Source organism: Zonotrichia leucophrys, chromosome Z, assembly GCF_028769735.1.
Source record: "Zonotrichia leucophrys gambelii isolate GWCS_2022_RI chromosome Z, RI_Zleu_2.0, whole genome shotgun sequence".
NCBI classification, from domain to species: domain Eukaryota; kingdom Metazoa; phylum Chordata; class Aves; order Passeriformes; family Passerellidae; genus Zonotrichia; species Zonotrichia leucophrys.
Genome location: NC_088200.1, coordinates 34,504,533 through 34,522,629, shown reverse-complemented (window position 1 = coordinate 34,522,629; position 18,097 = coordinate 34,504,533). Strand labels below are relative to the sequence as shown.

The following is an 18,097-nucleotide window of genomic DNA, read 5'->3' as shown; positions in this document are numbered from 1 at the left end:
TTGTTTTCATAAAAGAACATTTGCTTTTTATGGCAGGTGAGTATTTGACTAGGCCTGTGTCCTGACATGGCAAATGTTATGTGAAAGGTTTTAAGACTAGCACTATAATACCTGCTAACTAAATGTATTTGTTCTATGCAAATATTAGTTTGTTTAGATAATAGTCAGTTTTGATGCTCTTGAGTATATTGTCCTGGCTAACAGCATAGTTCACAACAAAAGAAGAAGACAGTCTGTGGACAAAAGTTAAAGTATTTTATGGCACAGCCTGAACACTTATGTAATGCATGTTCTCAGTCTTCTAACCTGCATAAAAAAAATACTTAGACCTCATTAGGATATGTGTAAAGTAAGTTCTTTGCCAAGCCTTCAGGGTGAGGTGTTGCCTAGAAGTCTTTTTGTTCAGAGTTACCATGTTCCAACCAACCAGTGATTCGTTAGTGACTTTATCTTTTCATTATTTTGCCCCTTTTCAAAGGAAAGGAGTCCCAAAATACCATAACAACTCTGAAATACAGATCTAAACAGATCTATTTCATTCATGAAATTGTGTTACAATGTAAATACCTATTTGGGTGTTACTAACAGGAAAAGGAAAACCTACCACTCCTATACCATGACTGCTCCCATGCAGTTAGCCCTTTGCTATGATTTCTGTAGCTCATCTATGGCTATCCAAGTAATATACTGAATTCAAACTAATACCTCATAGTTCTGGACACTCATTTAACATGGCAGTCTGACTAAGGAGTTGTACAGCCACATCACACAATAAGGTAAGGTGAACAGACTAGTACCAGCTTGAAAAAAGCACTCCATGTGGTGTTACATGTTTGTCCTGTTTACAGAGAAGGAGATGCATAGTGTTTAGGTGTTGACATTTCCCTTTTGAGCTTTCAGAAGAGATCTAGTTTGCCATACATTGTTGTCAGAGCTGAGAGCTTTATGCCTGAGCCTTGTGATTTTCCAGCAAGTTATATATATGTACATACAGTTCTGCTGAGATTTCTATTTAGAATTCCATGTGGGAGGAGAGAAGTTGCATTGTTCAGTAATGATGCATACATGGAAGTAATGTTTTGGCTCACTTCGCTGCATTAAAATATTGCTTCAGTTTTTCTTACTCAGTTCAGTTCTTTTCTTTTTCTGTGGAGTAGTATTACGGGTAGTATGTTGAAATGAGGTGTGTTTTGGTAGGCAGTGTAAAAGAGCTAGACAAAGGTAATTGTTACTGTCTAGGAGCTGTAACCTGTGTATAAGGGAGAGTCACTGACAGGAGTGAAAAGTGGCCAAGCAATCTGTGCTGGTCATAAACTCCTGGGGTGTGCTCTTGCCGTGGGTAGATGTTGTACATCAGATGGCCACCAGAGCTGCTCTGTGACTCCCCTCCTCAACTGGGCAGGGTGAGAATATGATGTGGCTCATGGGTTGAGATAAGGATAAGAAGAAATCAGTCACCAATTACTGTCACAGGCAAAACAGAATAATCTTGGGGAAATGAATTTCATCTATTGCTGATAGATCAAATTTTGATAGTGAAAAATAAAACCAAATCATAAAGCATCTTCACACCACCCCTCCCTTCACCTTGGGCTCAACTTCCCTACTGATTTCTCTACCTCCTCTCCCTGGATACCATGGGAGGATAGGGAAGGAGGGTTGTGGTCAGTTCATCATGTGTTTTCTTTACCACTCCTTCCTCTTCATGTTTTTCCCCTGCTCTAGCATAGGTACTCACCCACAGGAGACAGACCTCCATGGATTTCTGGCAGTGTAAGTGCATCTCGTTGGGTGAAGTCCTTGGGGAACCAAGTGCTCCAGTGTCCTCCATGAGATCATAGGGGTCCTGTCAGAAAACTTCTCCATTGTGGGCTCCCTTGTGCATGAGGCCACAGGTTGTCAGGAGCCTGCTCCAGCATGGGCTGTCTGTGAAATTACTTCAGGGGCCATCCATCTGCTCCAGTGGAGGGGTCTTCCACAGGCTGCAAGGATATCTCTACACAGGTGCTTGGAGAACCTCCCCCAGATTCTTCTTCACTGACCTTAGTATGTGCAAAGTTGTTCCTCTCACCTGTTCTTGCTCCTCTCTTGGGCTGCAGTTGTTGTGCCAGCACTCTTTCCCTATCTTAAATGCATAATCCCGGGTTGGTATTGTGGTTGCTGATGCCAAGGCCATTGGTGGGTCCATCTTGGAGCTCGCTGGCTTTAGCTCTGTTGGTCATGGGGGATGCTTCTGGCATCTTCTCACAGGTGCCACTTCTGTAGTCCCCCAGTACAAAACCCTTTCCGCCCATCTGGAACACCTCTACACACATGTACTGAGGTCCTGGCTTACTGTGTACAGGTAAAGGACTGTTTTACGTAGTGTTTAAAGGGGAATGATGTGGTTCATTTTGTGTTAGTAGTTCTTAACAGGCCTAGATGACACATCTTAGGCAAGTATTCTTAATTTCTTGTGTTTTAAACACCCCGTGTTTTGCTTTCCAATATCTTTGTTGGGTTTTCTTGTTTGCTGTTCCATTTTTTGAAAACATGCGGACTTTGAGCTTGTTTGCTATGCATGTTTTTTCTGTGCTTTTAGTTTAATTAGTTGAATTAGCTCAGTTCTTCTTTAAACAGCTGTTTTAAAAACTACCCAAATCCAGGCAATAACCTTGCCAATGCATTAGCATACACTTCAATTCCCTGTCTTCAGAAGCCTCTTTGAAAAAAGAATGGACAATTTTTGTGCACTCAGTAGGTGGTCAGTTGCTGTGTTGTTTCCAAATAAGTTACTATGGAATTCACTTGTTTTTATCTTTTTTAAATCTTAGAAGGTTAGACAGATGTAGTGCTGGATCCAGCACTTCCCATGCTAGTCAGTATTAACTAATTTATTTATGACATCCTCCCTCTCTATCTAGATTTTGTGTTCTCTTAGATGATTTCTGCCCTAGCAGTAAAATGTACTTTAAATCTGTGAGGGAGAGTCTGGCTTTGGTCTGTTACTGATATAGTAATGCAATTGATCTTTTTTTACCACAAAGGTAAAGATTATTGATGGCAATGCAGTCATGCAAACAGCTGGATATCTTGGCAAGTCTTAATCTCTTAACTGTGATGGGTGACATTTAAGTACAGGACCACATGTTTGTAAGAGCAAGAAAAGCAGTTTGCCTGTAGTGAAGATTTCATGTAATTGAGTCTTCTGCTTATTGTCAGGACATGTAGGAGTATATTTGCTTTTAACAATAATTTCTTTTGTTTGGTTAAAGAGAAACATTTCTAAACATCTGCTATGCAAAAAAAAAAGGTGCCTTCTAAGTTCAGTTGCTAGAATTTTGCATACAGATTTTATGTATTCTCTAGCTTTACTTCTTTATAACTCATTGTCTGAACGTCATTGCGTACTATTGCATCATCAGGAGGCTTGAGTATTTTACTCCTAGGAATGCTGTTCTCTGGACAAAGGATGGAGTATCTAAAACTACTCTTATCTGCAGTACTATACTTCTCTCTGACACCAACTATCTGTGGTTCTGCCTGTGAAACTGAATATGCTTCAATTTGAATCTTTAGAACTCTTCTTGGAAATGGCAGGTAATACTGCCAGGCTTCTGAGAGCCCAAATTCATAGAAAAATAGGGTGTTCTGTAGTTATTTCCGAAGTATGAAGGAATTTAAGAAGATACTGAAAAAATATCTTTATGACTGATTTTATCTAAAAATGCTTATGAGTCATATTGCAATGTTTTTATAAAATGCACCAAAAAAATAGGAGTAACAGGGAAAGTTTTGGGAGTATTAGCAAAGGAAATGTAAGACTTGACTCTTCTATGAATAAATTAAACTTTGGATTATGCACCCAGTTGAGGTCAACCTGCACGTAATTACACTGTCTGTTGTAATGCTTTTAAAGCTTTTTGAACAAAATAAAATAATAGAGAAAAAATCTTTTTTATGTAGTTCAAATATATGTACTGTTACATTAAAAAAAAAAAGTGTTTCCTGCTGGTTAGAGTGTATCTGCATAATAGTTGCCTAAAATATATGGATTCATTTAGTTGTGAACAATGTAACATCTGTGAAACATGATTCTTAAAATAAATGCAGCATTCAATGGGTATAGAGCTAGTCAGGCCTGTACAGGATGTTACTCTGCTCTCCTCCACCCACTTCTTCAAATAATGTAATTAAAGAACTGTGAAAGCCAAAAATTCTTACTGAGACTGTTGAAGTAAATGAGCAATAACACTGAATGTCTATGCTGAGAACTAGTCTTCACTGGGGCATAAAACATGCCACAAAAATTGTTAGTGTGTTTTATGCCAACACCTTGAAAACTGCCTGGCTTTAATATTCTGGGCTGGTCTAGACACTTCGCTAGGTACTCATTTAGTTAGTACTGCCTGTGTGAAAATGGGAGCATACAGAATCAAACTATCTGTCTATGGAGGGTGGGGTTTTCATTATGACATTAATTCTGTGCTAGTCCCAGCATCCCAGGTATCTAGTTGTCTGAATACTAACTGGATAGCAGCCAGCTAAAAAAAAGGCTTTGGCTTGCTTTGATCTGGAGCAGGAAAGCTCCATCAGACTGCGTGACAATGCGAGGTGCTCTGTGCAGCCAGTTTTACACCATCTGTTTCCTGTGTCAGTGCCCCTTCCATGCTGGTGGCAGTGAAGCACCTGGATTCTTCATCAGGGTTAAAAGCCTCCATATAGAAGTAGAATCTAAGCCATTGGTCTTCTGTTCATACCAGCCCGGACTGTTGAAGCCTTGGTGGTTGGTACACACTCCATTTCCAAAACAGAGAGAGAAATAGTTCTGTATTCCTTTAAACCACTTATACAGAATCATTTAGGTCAGAGAAGACCTTTAAAATCATCAGGTCCAACCATTTTTGTAGCGCTGCCAAGCCCACCACTAAACCTTGCCCCTAAGTGCTACATCTGTGCATCCTTTAAAAACCCCAGGGCTGGTGACTGAGCCACTTCACTGTACAGCCTGCTTTAGTGCTTGACAGTTCTTTCTGTGACAAAATTCTACTGTCCAATCTAAACCTGGCACAATTTGAGGTTGTTTCCTCTTGTCCTGTCACTTGTTGCATGGAAGAAGAGATGATCCCCACACAGCTAAAAAAAATATATATATATATATATCGGTTATAAAAACCAGTCACCAGTAAGACAAGCTCTACATTTGTATTAGGCAAGATTAGGGAAGAGGGTTGGCAATGGTATTTCCAAGCGCTGTATAGCTGTACTGTCTTTTTTCTCTTTTTTAAATAAACTTAAAGTTGTCTTTTATAGTTAGTTCATACAGTTCAGGTGACTTTCCCTAGAAGCTGATCTAGTCTTCTTGGGGAAGATTGGATATTTGCTTAAATACATCTCTTCAAGTGGGTTTTAAATAAGGTACTGTACCATTTTGAGAAGTGCTTTATCTAGAAATCCCATTTGGGTTTTTGTAGATCTTTCCCTTCCTCTCTTCTCTTGGGGAAGCACACATTGCAGTAGGGCACTATAGTTTTTCTGCTTCCTGGTTCCTTGGTAGCTGGTAGGGCGAGCAGCTATTTTTAACCAGAAGGAGTCCGATCTTTTGATTTATTTAGGCTAATCTTGTAAAACTTATTCTCTAGACAATTCACCAGTTCCATGAAAGGCACCTTAGTGTTTTTTTTGTAATGAGGGTTCCAAGGCTGAATACAGGATTCAAGCTTTATGTCCAAGGTTAGTGTTTCTCGTGAAAATAGGGTGTGAATAGATGGATGGGTGTAATGAGGCTGTATGTAACAAGTACTCTCAGGCTGTTAATTTTCCTATCTGTTTTGAAGAATTGAAGAATACCCCTATTGAATAGCTCATTGATCTTTACATTGAACCAAATAAGATTATACTCTTTGGTTTCTGAGTAATTTTTCTTACACTTTTTTTTTTTGGAACTGCCGAATAGACAAAATTTTACTACCATTTTCATTCAGAAAGCCCTCATTAGTAATAGGATTCTGCTTGCATCATTGCCTTAGAGATGAAGAATGGAAGGTTACCTTGTGTTAATAATTAAAGAGTAAATATATGTATAATTCTGTATTAATTGGTTATGAATAACCTGCCCTTACTTCTGTGTTTGGTTTTTTAATTGAAGGTTTGGTGTTTTTGAAGGAGTTGAGAATTAGGATTTGATTTAGGTTTTGGGTAATCCCAGCAGCAGACTAACACAGACAAGACCATGAAGTTAACGGCCATTTGCTTACCATTTGTATGCACAGGAATGTATTGATAATTCATTATTTTATTCCTGGTGTTTTCAGTGAGAGACATGATTTTTTCAGAACAGCCAACTAGTTATAAGTAGCTACTAGTTTTTAGTGTCCTTAAGATGTCTTTGTACTATTCTGATAGTCATAAAATTGGGTTGGTCATCCATTTCTTGGCACTTTGACTCCAGCTTAGGCAGAGTTGTGCCCATCTACCAAAATATCAGAACTATTAAAAAGGACTTAAGAATCATCTGTGAATAGAAAGGAAAAAGCCGTTCCATTGTATTGTTCTGTCCCTGGAATAAATGTACCTAAGATTCCCTGTTAAATGATTACATTTTCTTGAATTGTCATTTTCTGTTGCCCTCTAGAATTTGTATCCTAGTGAGTAGTAGTGTTTCACAATGAAACAGAGGTGCAAATTTATTTGCTAGTAAGATACTAATAGCCTAAGCAACTAAAAGGAAACTGTCAGTTTCAAAGGAAACTGTAGAGTTTCTCCTTTGTGCCATGGGTGGCTTGAGAAGAAAGATTTAGTACCTTGATGGAAGTCTGATTATAGCTTTGGGACTAAAGAGGGATTTCTGGCTGTGCTCGGGGAAAGTAGGAGAAAGCTGGTGTATGGCAACTCCGCTTTTAGGCCCCAGTGGTGTGAAGTGGAGCTGAGGAAGATGGTGCATTCTTAGACTAGATGGTTGAAACAAATAGTGAGTTGGAATAGTGTGAGATTCATAGGGACTTAAAGCATGAATCCAAGAGTATCTGGGTTTCTGTAGTTTCAGGTTATGTTATGTGTGTCTAAGACTGAAAGTTAATAAAATGTTAGTCTTACAGACTGCAAGCCCAAAGGCTTGTCTCAGTGAGAACTCAAGTGCTACAAAATGCTGTGTGCTACTGGAAGAGCAGAAGAGCATAGGCAATGACTTTGTGATAGGAGCAATTGTTTGTGTGAATTTGTTTAGGTAACAAAGCAGTTTGCTGTGTGCTGAAGTTTCTTCCTTGAGAGGATTCTCACATGTGTTGTACATCCTCTCTCCCAGACCTTTCTTCTCTGCTAACCTTAAGTGAAAGCTTTTCCTGTCTTCTCATGGAATATGATTGTTGCTTTAATGGTGAACGTATAAATAAAGCCGCTACAAGCATCTCTGCATTCTGCTCTCCACCCTCTCTCAAACCTTCTTTAGTGCTTCAAAGGTGGAGCTACAGAGATGTTCTAAAACAAACTTTCCATTACAAAGAAAGATATTTTTCATACCCATTCTGGTAACTGAAACACAGCTCACTATAGAGAGAAATTTCATGGATGGTTAGCATCCAACTTCAATGAACAGATAGAAAATAGGATGTATTTACACCACAGTGTTACTAATCTTTAGGCTTAAATAAACTTGGACTGTGAATATATGCTTTTGGGGTGATAATATAAAGGGCAAGAGACTTTGACTTAGAAAATTATATAGGAGGGAAATTAATTTCAGATAATCTTGTCTTTGTAAATACATTAGCTACTCGACATGTCTGTATGAGCTTAGTTTTTATTAAACAAGTAAATATTTTTTTTAGACATGGTGAAGGGTTTCCAGCACCATGTGAAGTCTGCTCAGGCAAATGCCCAAAATAGATGCAAAATGAGCATATACAATAAAAAAATCATACATCGTAGCTGCTTTGTACAAGTGAATTTTCTGCTTCATAAGAACTAAAAGATAGAACGGACAGACTTCGATGTTGTATTTTCTTATATGAATTAAAGTCATTTTATATTAACTTCTAAGTATTTTTTAAAGATAAGAATGCTTAGGTAATTCCCATTGTAAAAATGAAATTAATGGAAGGTTCATACATTTGAAGTTTTGTGATTGAACTTTCTAGGAAGTTTTGTTTCATGTGGGTTACTCTCTGTCTGAGGCCACACGGATGTAGTGGGGGCTGTGTGTATCCAAAGAACAGACTGACAAAAAACTGCACAACCTGAACACCAACATTCTCAAAAATTTAGAAAGTTGAAAATGCAACTTCTCTTTCTGTCTCCTTGTCTATCACTCAGTTTCCCCTGCTCTGTTACCCAAAAGTGGGAAGTGTCTGAAGTAGCATACCTGATCACTACATTATAAATTGTTAAGCTAAGTTGCTTTTTCTGTTTTCTTTGTGCTCATATTCATTACCTTCCAGAAATCTTTGGAAATTAAAAAGTCAGTCTGAGTGTTGCTCAGTTAAGGTTATCAGAGATGTGCTCATACTTAATTAACTGAATTGAAGATGTGTTTTGGGGACTAAAATTGTTTTGTTTATTTGTCTAGTGATTTTGTGGGAAGGGGAAGATGATACAAAAGGATAGGTTAAAAAAAGTTTTTTAAATTGCTTTCACTTTTATCAGGAATGTTCTGATATTTTCATTAAAACTTGTACTTTTTCTGCAGCTTCTGGAAAAACATAAGAATACAGAAAGTATGGTAGAGCTCCTTGAACTGTACCAAATGGAAGATGAAGCCTACAGTAATCTTGCCGAAGCCACCACAGAGCTCTACCAGTACTTACTGCAACCATTCCGAGATATGAGGGAACTTGCGATGCTTAGAAGACAGCAGATAAAGGTAGGATGAAGACAACTGAGATACTTATTATTTGGGAAGTTCTGCTTTCTAGTTCCTATTTACTAGTTCTGTTATGCAGTATATGAAGTGATATTTTTCCTCAATGCTGACCCGGTTTTTCTGGGCTCTTCACTAAGATAAGTGTTTTTGATGAGTGAGAACGTCTGACATATGTAGCTAAACACCACCTGTTTATCTTGCTGTCTTACCCTTCAAATGCATGGCTGAATTAAATAGGTCAAACTCAAAATTTTATGGTTGAGAATATTGAGTAATATATAAAATACAAAGAGATGTGCAGTATTTATGCTATTGTATATTCTAGAAGATTATTTCAGGTAACTAAAATGAAAAGTAATTTTCTGTGTAATCTGGTGAACTGTGAAAAGTCAGTAGCTTTTTTTCTGATGTTGCAAAAGACTTAAACTCATGGAACATAAATTAAAATACATAATTTGTTGTAACACTTGGACAGTATATTTTCATAAGAGCTAAAAAAGCCATCTGAAGAATACTGCATTTTGGTAAATTTGTTCCAGAATTAGTATGTTTGTTATATTTGAAAGTAATTCTAATCTTGAATGCTTAGCCAGAACTAACAAAGGTTATCTTTATTGCATCTTGGATGTACTTTTGGTAAAACTATTAGTTCCTGTGTAGATTATTAAGACTACAGCCTTCTGATTCTAAGCTAAAATTTTATTTCATTTAATCTGTATTGTAAATGTCATTTTATCTCAGCTTGATACCTTGTTCAGTTAGCCAACAATTTTTTTACTGTTTTCAGCTTAAAAATAGTGTTCCTCTCTGGTTTTGAGAAAGAATGAGGGAGACAAAAGGATTTATGATGTACTAGCTTTATTTTGACATATTGTTGTGAGACTAAAGTAATTTTTCAGAAAAATCAGCAATCTTAAAATAACTCATTTTATAATGTGATGATGTTTTAACCAAAAGTGCTTTTTCTTCTCTTGAATGATGATACTGCACAGAGAATTGGCATGAGTATTTTTTTCAGACGTATGATACAGTTGAAGCCTATAAACTCTTCATTTATTAATATGCTTTCTTCAAAGCATGGTGAAGTAATTCCCATTTTATTGGAATTTATAGTAGAGAAAAAGATTATTTGCTTGTTCTTTTGTCAAATAAGAAAAGTAAATATTACAATGAGTAGATACACGTATTAAAAGTTGTGTTGTGCTCTGTTTTGATTTTTTTTAAACCTCAGCAATGTCTTGAATTCTGGTTTTAAAATGCATCATTTAATACTCTTCCTGAAAGATTAATGTTGATAAACTTCAGAGGTGTGTGCTGTGGTTGATTATTTTAGTAATACATAATTTCTTCTAAGGTACATTGTGTTCTCTTCCTAACTTGGCAATTTGTGAGTTAAAATACTTGGTTGTCTGTATAATGCACTAGAGAAAGATGCCATGTCTTGTTTTTCCTTTCATCCTTTGAGAGAAAGCAGTACTTGTATCTATGATGACAAAACATATATTATACTGGGTAGCTAGGGTTGAAGAAATGTTTTATAAATAGAACTTGTGCATGAAATGGTTTTTATTAACTGGTTGCATATGTTTTTCTGGCAGGCTTTAAGTTTCAGACCTTTTCTGTATTAGGTATCTGTTTCTGATTTGTGGGGAAGTTGTTATTGTTTGGTTTGTTTTTTTGGGGTTTTTTTAAGAATTTGGAAGGTTTTAAGTTTTTTAATCAGCTTAATTTTGTCAGTTTTCACAGTGAGTTTAGAAGGAAGTTAATTACATCACCCGTAATCTTTGGGAAGAGTGTTTTCTGATATTGGAGCAGGACATAAAAATTGGAATATATGTCATATGGTGTTAAATTTCTGCTGTTCCTGTGAAATTTTAAGGAAGAGACAAGCCTATAGGAGGCAAGGGAAAAACAGAAACAAAGTTCTATCTTCAGTGGAAGCTTACTAGAGAGGGACATCTGTATTGTACCCAGATTCCTTCTTTGGGGGAAAAAAACAAACCAAACAACAAACAAAACAACTCGGAGTGAAAGTTCATAACAAGGTTAGAAACCATGTGGAAGCTTGGAAATGGAGGTTACTGCTGCCCATTATAGACATGATAGAATCTTGTTTCATTTTGTATTTTGATTGTACACTCATTTTTCACGTGTATTTTGCTTCATTTTGTGTAAAGGATGGAACATTTAGGTGTGTGAAGAGTCAAAGCTATGAAGTAATCAAATATTTCTGGGTTTGAAAAGCAGGATGAAAAGGTATAAGATCATGAAAGGAAAAAAAGCTGGGTTATTATGAAATGAAATGTCGCTGTGGAAAAGTAACTTCTAATGGCATTTCTGCTTAATTACGGGCTAGTCATGTGACCCTAGAACAATGTGTTCAGTAAGTGATATGCTTGTCTTTTTTTTGGGCTTCCAGCATCAGAAACCTGATTTTGTTTATATAAATGCTCTTTATATGTAAGTGCTGCTCAAATCCATGGGGACTTCCCTCCAAGCATGTCAAGATGCTTACCAGATACCATGCATTCTTGCAAGAGCTGAGCATTACAAGCACAGCTGTGTTTTGGACTTAAATCTTTGTATGTATAATATGGGAACGACCTTGCTTGCCCCAAGGCCTTTATGAGGGACACAGAAATAAAAGCTGACATGTAATGAATGGTATTATCAAATTGAGAAATGTCTATCAAAGAGGCAAGTCTGAACTCATTTCAAGATTAAAATAAAGATTCACTTACTAGACATACTCAGTGTGTTTAGTATGACTGTATTTTGTAAGGTAAATGCGAAAAGTTGTATTTATAAGCCAGCCAAATAGTTCATATGTTCACTGAATGCTGGAGAAGGCATAATAAAGGAATTGAAGACAGTATGATATTTTTTGATATTCATAAAAGCTGGGCTGGATTTGTATAGGCATTTTCTGGTTTAATTACAGACTGTTACTGATTTAGTTGTAATAATAGGTGAAGACATTCAAGCAGTGAGTTCTAGCATGGTAATTTCACTATATGCATTACTGGCCCTTTTCTTCTGATTTCACTTTTTCTTTCTGATTTTACTGAGTATTATATAGGCACCAGGCAAGTGAAGCTCGATACTCAAATGCTGTGTTACATGTTTTGGGCTTTCTGTATAATCTTCCAAGAACTGGGAAGGCAACTATGAACATAAAACCACAGGATAAACAATGTTCATAGATTAATCTAGCATTGATGTTGGATTTTAAATGGAATTTAAGATACTCTTTTTGCTAAGAATCAGACTACTTGGCAACTAAGAAAGGATGTTAAATTGTTGATTCTAAAAATGTTTCACATTTGTGCCCAAAAATTTTTCCTTAATCAAAAGAAGTAATTTACCTGTGAAAAATTGTTAATTTTTTGTGTGTGCAGAACACACATTGCCATAGCAGAAAAGTTGGAGGTAGTAGTCATCAATAGCTGGAAATAAAAATGCTAAGTGTTTCTGAAATTTGGAGAAATCAGAGTAGGTACCTCTGTTCTGGTGCCTTTGAATTCAGAAAGTTTAGATTTAACTTTGTGAGATCCTCCATATATAGTGGTGTGTTCTTCAGAAAGTATGTGAGGGAGCAATGAGTTAGTGGTTGATAGTTGGCTGTAGAACTACTGGCCAGGTTACTGTTATCAAGCTTTAAGTCCCGTAAGACTAAGACATGAAGTTTTCTTTGATACAGGATACCAAATCTGGTAAATTGGAAAAGACAAAAAAATTATTTTAAAAAATTACTTCATGAGCTAAAGCTCACTGGCTTTTTTGTCTGTACGTCTGTGTTCACCAGTCTTCATGCAGTCAAAGGAACTACCTTGCTACTTAGAATTTTTATGGCCTTGTAGTTGTGAACGGTACTTCAGTCATGATGAATAGGCACTGGGTTTGTTCAAGCGCCAAGTGAAATCAGTGGGAGGCCTTCTCTTTTCATGCTTGAGGGTTTTTTGGATGTCCTTGATATTGGACTAAAGATAAAATGTAACAAATTGCTTCACAACCTACATGTAGATGCCAGCAAAACTTCAAAACATGCATTATTGAAGGTCTGAGTTGAGCTGGTTTTTCTTAACTGAAAAATGATAGTATCTCATGATGGGTGAAAGCTTAGAGCCACCATTACATCTTAGCTCATCTTCAGGAAATAAGCACCCTGAAAACTTACTGTATGTTAAATATATTAAACATACTTGTAGCTTCATTGCTTATGTGTTAATGATTTTTACTTGCATGTTAGTTCACATGAATGTGAAGAGATTTTAATGACTTCAGATACATTAATATTGAAGTCTGTCACTGGAAGCTAGAGATTTTTGACGATTCATAACATCCTGCTTTTAAAATTTTTGAAATCTTTTATTAGTCTGTCTGAAAGTTTGCTTCCCTCTCAAGCTCACTTATGAGAATTCTGGTATATTAAAAATACAATTCTAGCTCAAACTGTGTTTGAATTCCTTAATATATAGTGGTGAATTGCAGTAGTGAACTTTATAACTAATTTAACTTTGATTTATGCAAAATTAAGTACTTAGAAATAAATTACATTGTATTGAACATGTAAAATTTTGATTAAATAATAGTTTAATAAAGTATGAAACAAGTTCAAGGGAAAAGAAATGTAGAGATGAGAACAGCTGGCAAAACTGAGAGAATTACTTTTAAAAGTACTTACAGAATATTTTGTTTTAAAAGTCTCTAATCACATAAAGATGTTTTGGAGAAACTGTAAAACATCAAAGGATTTTTAACTTTTTTTAAAATCTATTTGCAGCTGAATGTGTGTCCTCACATCATTAGGAATAATACTTAAATAAACATAGCTTTTGAAAAACCTGTAGACTGGAGAAGAAATCTAAGTTTATGCAAAATAGTCAGAAACTTCGGGGAAATTATTGCTTGCTTGTTTGAGAATATGCTGCAATATGGTGAATTATGCTAATTGTCTTTATAGTTTGATTCAAGAAGATTGTATGTCAGTCTCTCTTTACAGTCTGGACTATAAATCCTCTAGACTATTATATGAACTCAGAACAGAATATTTTGCTGACTTAAAGTCAGAACCTTATGGACTTTGTCAAAAAGAAACTTGCTCCAAAGAGACAATCTGATAGAAAGCAGGCTGGTACCCTAAATCATTTAATGAAACTTAGTTCCCGGTAAGAGGTAACTGGCTATAGAACTGTGGTGTGTGTCTGATTGGTTAAATCTGCTTGTCTGCAAAATGAGTAGAGTACAAGACTGCTCTAGGTATTCAGCTATAAAAGTGGTTAATAAGACTTATAGAAAATTTTGATTATGTTAGAATGCTGAAAGGTTTGTTGTTGTTTGGTTTTTTTTTAAAGTCGCAGTACAAAAAGCTGGTTTGGATAATAAAATGGTAGGTGAAATTTCAATAAGTAAAAATTAATGCATGTGCAGAAGGTTGATGACAACCTCCAAAAAGAGATATGCATATTTATGTGCACCTAATTAACTAGCTACTACTCTTGAAGAAAAATGTATAAGATTTATTTTGAGTTTGCTGCCAAATGCAGCAAAATGGTGCTTTTGCCAAGCACCAAATAGGAAACATCTTTGGTGTACATTCATGGTATATTTGCGTCTTGAATGTCAGAGTTTTAGTTTCTTCCTCTCAAAAACATACCACAGTATCAGAATAATGACAGTATGGAGTGTAATGGTGTTTCCCTATTAAGCATCCTCAGTGCTGGACCGGAGTAAAAGATTGGATTGCCTTAATTTGGAAAGCATGTGATTTATCAAAGATATATAAATCATGAATGTTAAGGGGTGGAAAGTATAGAAAATAGGAGTACCTCAATGAACCTGTGGTGCTTTAAAACAACCTACAAATAAGGCAGAAACAAACTCTTAGTACACCTTACGTGCTCTGTGGCAATAATTTCCACAGTTGAACTCTGGACACCAAATATATATGTGTACAAAAAGAGAATCATCAGTGGCTGTTAATGATTCAGATTAACCATCAGCTTAGCAGGCATGTAAAAGAATTTGGGAGTTAGCAATCTGTACCTGTATCTGTAGTATCTATACCTTGTCTTCATTTTTTTTTTTCCTCAAGTGTTAGTAATGGAGGAAATAGTGCAGAAAAATGCAGAATCAGTGTATCAATTCAAAAAGGCATCTTGATGGAACTTGGAAAGGCTGGTGAACATGCAGAAAATTCTAAATTATGTGTCCCTGAGGATTAGAGTCAAGGAGAGGGAACCCTAGAAATTTATGTTGTTGTTTTGGTTTTTTTTTTTTCCTTGCAGTGTTGGTGATAGGGAAAGAGGGAAAAGGAGGAGACTTTGATGCAATGTTCTTCAAATTGTGGAGGTCAAGGAGAGGGACCGAAGGCCTTCAGAGGCTGAAAAATTTGCTGAGAGTTTACAAAAAGATTTTCTACCTAAATATTTTAATTGCTTGAAATCTAGTACTTTTCAGTACTTCTTTTCAGTAGCGCTTTTTCAGTAGTGAAAAAAACCTTTTTTTGTAAGCTTTCATCATATTTTCTAACTTCATACTGAAACTTATCAGACTTTATTTGATAGTTATTATAGTTATTTTCAGTATCTATGTTCATAGCTATTTATATGTCTTTAATCTGATTTTTTCTGGCTAGTACTTTTGTCACTATTTCTCTTTTTTCAGTATATCTGTATATAAAAATTGTCAACCATATTTTGATGAACTCTTGATATATATATGCACTTAACATTTCATGTATTGCAAATATTAAGGTTTTTTTAACTGAAGATTTAAAAATCCATCCAGTCATTTTCATGCACAAACAGAAACTGGAAACTGTCTGGAAACACTCAAGCCCACTTGCCTTTGAGTTAACTTGGCTTAAACAACATTTTCAAATAACTAGAAGAATATGTCGTCTTAAAAGTATATTTTCTGAAAAATCATTCGTTTTGAGGGTGACCTCTCTTTTAGTTTAGGTCTCAGTCGGTGAAGCTGAAATGTATGGAAAGGTTTTGTGCTATACAGATGAATGAGTAAGGAAGGCATAATGCTGGGTACACTGTTTAGCTTTAGTTCTGTCAATTTCCAATATAAAATACTGTAACTTAGTGTTCCTAACACTGTACCTCTTTACATAAATGCTTGTGTGTCTTGGGAAAAATCACCAGTTAAATAAACCCAGTCTTTCCTCTTATACTTGCCCTAACCTACATCTTCTATGATTTTTCTCTTCTGACTACGTTTTAGTTTTTTAGCATTCTCCATCATTTTGGAAAAAGCATTCACCACTGCACTCTTCACAGTAGTATGACAGTATTATTCAGTCTTCTTTCTGCATGTCCTAACATCTTGTTACCTTTTGGTTTGTTGCTTCCTTTACATTCTCGACTGAATTGTGTATGTTGTTCCCCTGTGTTTTAAGATAATCAGAACTCCTGCTGTTTGTATTTTAGTCCCAGGTGCCAGATATTTTGAGGATCTAGACCATGCAAACTAAATGGGTTTTTATGTATTAATATTGAAGTCCATGTCCATATTCCTTAGGGTAAAACTGTGAAGCTCTTTTCAAAGCAGAATGTTTTCACCTAATATATTTAGAGTGGTATGTACAGAATTATAACTTATTTGGGGAAATAGTGTTGGGTTTGTGTTAACAGCTGGGAGCACAGTTAAATTAAAAACAACAACCGCGAAAGTTAGTAGGACTAACTTTGATAAGTCTCTGACTAGGTGCTGAAATGTGTGTTTTGTGGCTGCTATGTCTAGCAGGCAGTGGTTGGACCTCTTGGAGAAGGCAGATATCTGAGCCTTTGATCTGAAACATGCTTTCATGTATAAAGCCATTTAGCCATTTCCATTTTCTGTTTTGCCACTGTCATCTGCACTACTCACTCAGCTTACTTTTTTTTGTTCTTATAACTAACTGACCTGCTGTTACATGTCATGTTTTTCTCCTTTTCTACCTATTACAAGTCCATCCAGGAGAAGGATAAAAAAGGGAGCTGGAGAGATGTGACATGTACCTGCCTAAGTTATTACATGGCCTGGGCCAACTCTTACTTCTGTCAATCTTGTCCGTTGTCCAGAAAAAAACATAGAAAGTATTAAAGACCTTCACTTAGTAGATGTATATTATATGGGTATCCCATCGTTTCAGGCCTGTTGCTCATATTTTCTCTCAATAAGCTTACTTTAGTCTCGTCATAACTTAACCATAATTTGCCAACTGTTCCAGAGAAGGATATTTCCAGTACAGCATTGCCTCTGTTGATCCATCCTCATTTGCTTATGGGCTAGTTTAGAAGCCTCCTTTCAGTTTGTTTTCTCTGAAGAATGCATTTGTTCTCCTTCAGAAACATATCAATACAGTGTTGAGACGCATTATTTTATGTTCCATTAGTCTGAAGCAATAACTGAAGAAAATAGGTGTTTGTGCGATATGTTGAAGTTAATGGTTTCTGCTGTTTCTATCCCTTCTTCTGTCTTTTGCGCGAAAACTACTTTTGTAAAAGCTGTTATTATTTTCTTAGCTTCAAAGCTTGGAGTAAAGCTTGGAGTATCATTTGGAGTAAAACTTGTAAAACATGAAAGTGTACAAAAACAAGCTTCATCACTGGGGAAAAGATCATAGCAAATTTTACTGTGAAGCTTGGATTCCTCTCAAGGAGAATAGTTGGATTGTTTTATTGGTAAAGTGATGAGTAGAAGAGAAACCGTAGATTTGACTTCTCATCTAGTTGTGAGATTAGAGATTTTTCTGTAGACCTGGCTTTCTCCAAAACTTTTGAGTCCAAATGAGCAATTCCAGGCCAAAAGCTCACTTTGAAAAAATGTTAGTTAACTGCAAAGCCTTTTAGGTTAGGAAGAAACTTCAACTACATTAGACTTTCTTAATTTTTAACTAAAAATATAATTAAGTCAGAAGTAGATACACAATTTTACAAGAAATGTCATTAGATGACAGCACTTTTGAGTTATTCTTTGCCTTTTTTTAGTCATATTTAATATGGATGATGGTAATTTAAATATTATTTTAGTCTCTAAAATGACATATGCTCTTTTATGAGCTATAAAACCTGATGATGCTTGCATCATAAAGGTGAGCAAAATAAAGCATAAACAGGTTATGCATATATTGCAAACAATAATGGAATGCAGAAGCATGTTAGAGCTTCCTTTGATTCCATAATGAGAGTTGTTGTCTTACATCAAGGTAATTAATTATTGAAGAGAATATAGAAAACAAAGTCTTCAAGATTCACAAGCCTGTTCATG

The 18,097-nt window shown here is 35.9% G+C and overlaps 1 protein-coding gene across 1 annotated transcript in view; it reads left to right on the top strand.

The window, feature by feature from the left end:
- JMY (junction mediating and regulatory protein, p53 cofactor) overlaps positions 1–18,097 on the top strand; it is a 62,809-nt gene that overhangs the window by 9,607 nt on the left and 35,105 nt on the right. The window contains exon 2 of the mRNA XM_064735547.1: positions 8,663–8,836. Within this exon, the coding sequence (XP_064591617.1) occupies positions 8,663–8,836 (174 nt within the window). The remainder of the gene's footprint in view (positions 1–8,662; positions 8,837–18,097) is intronic.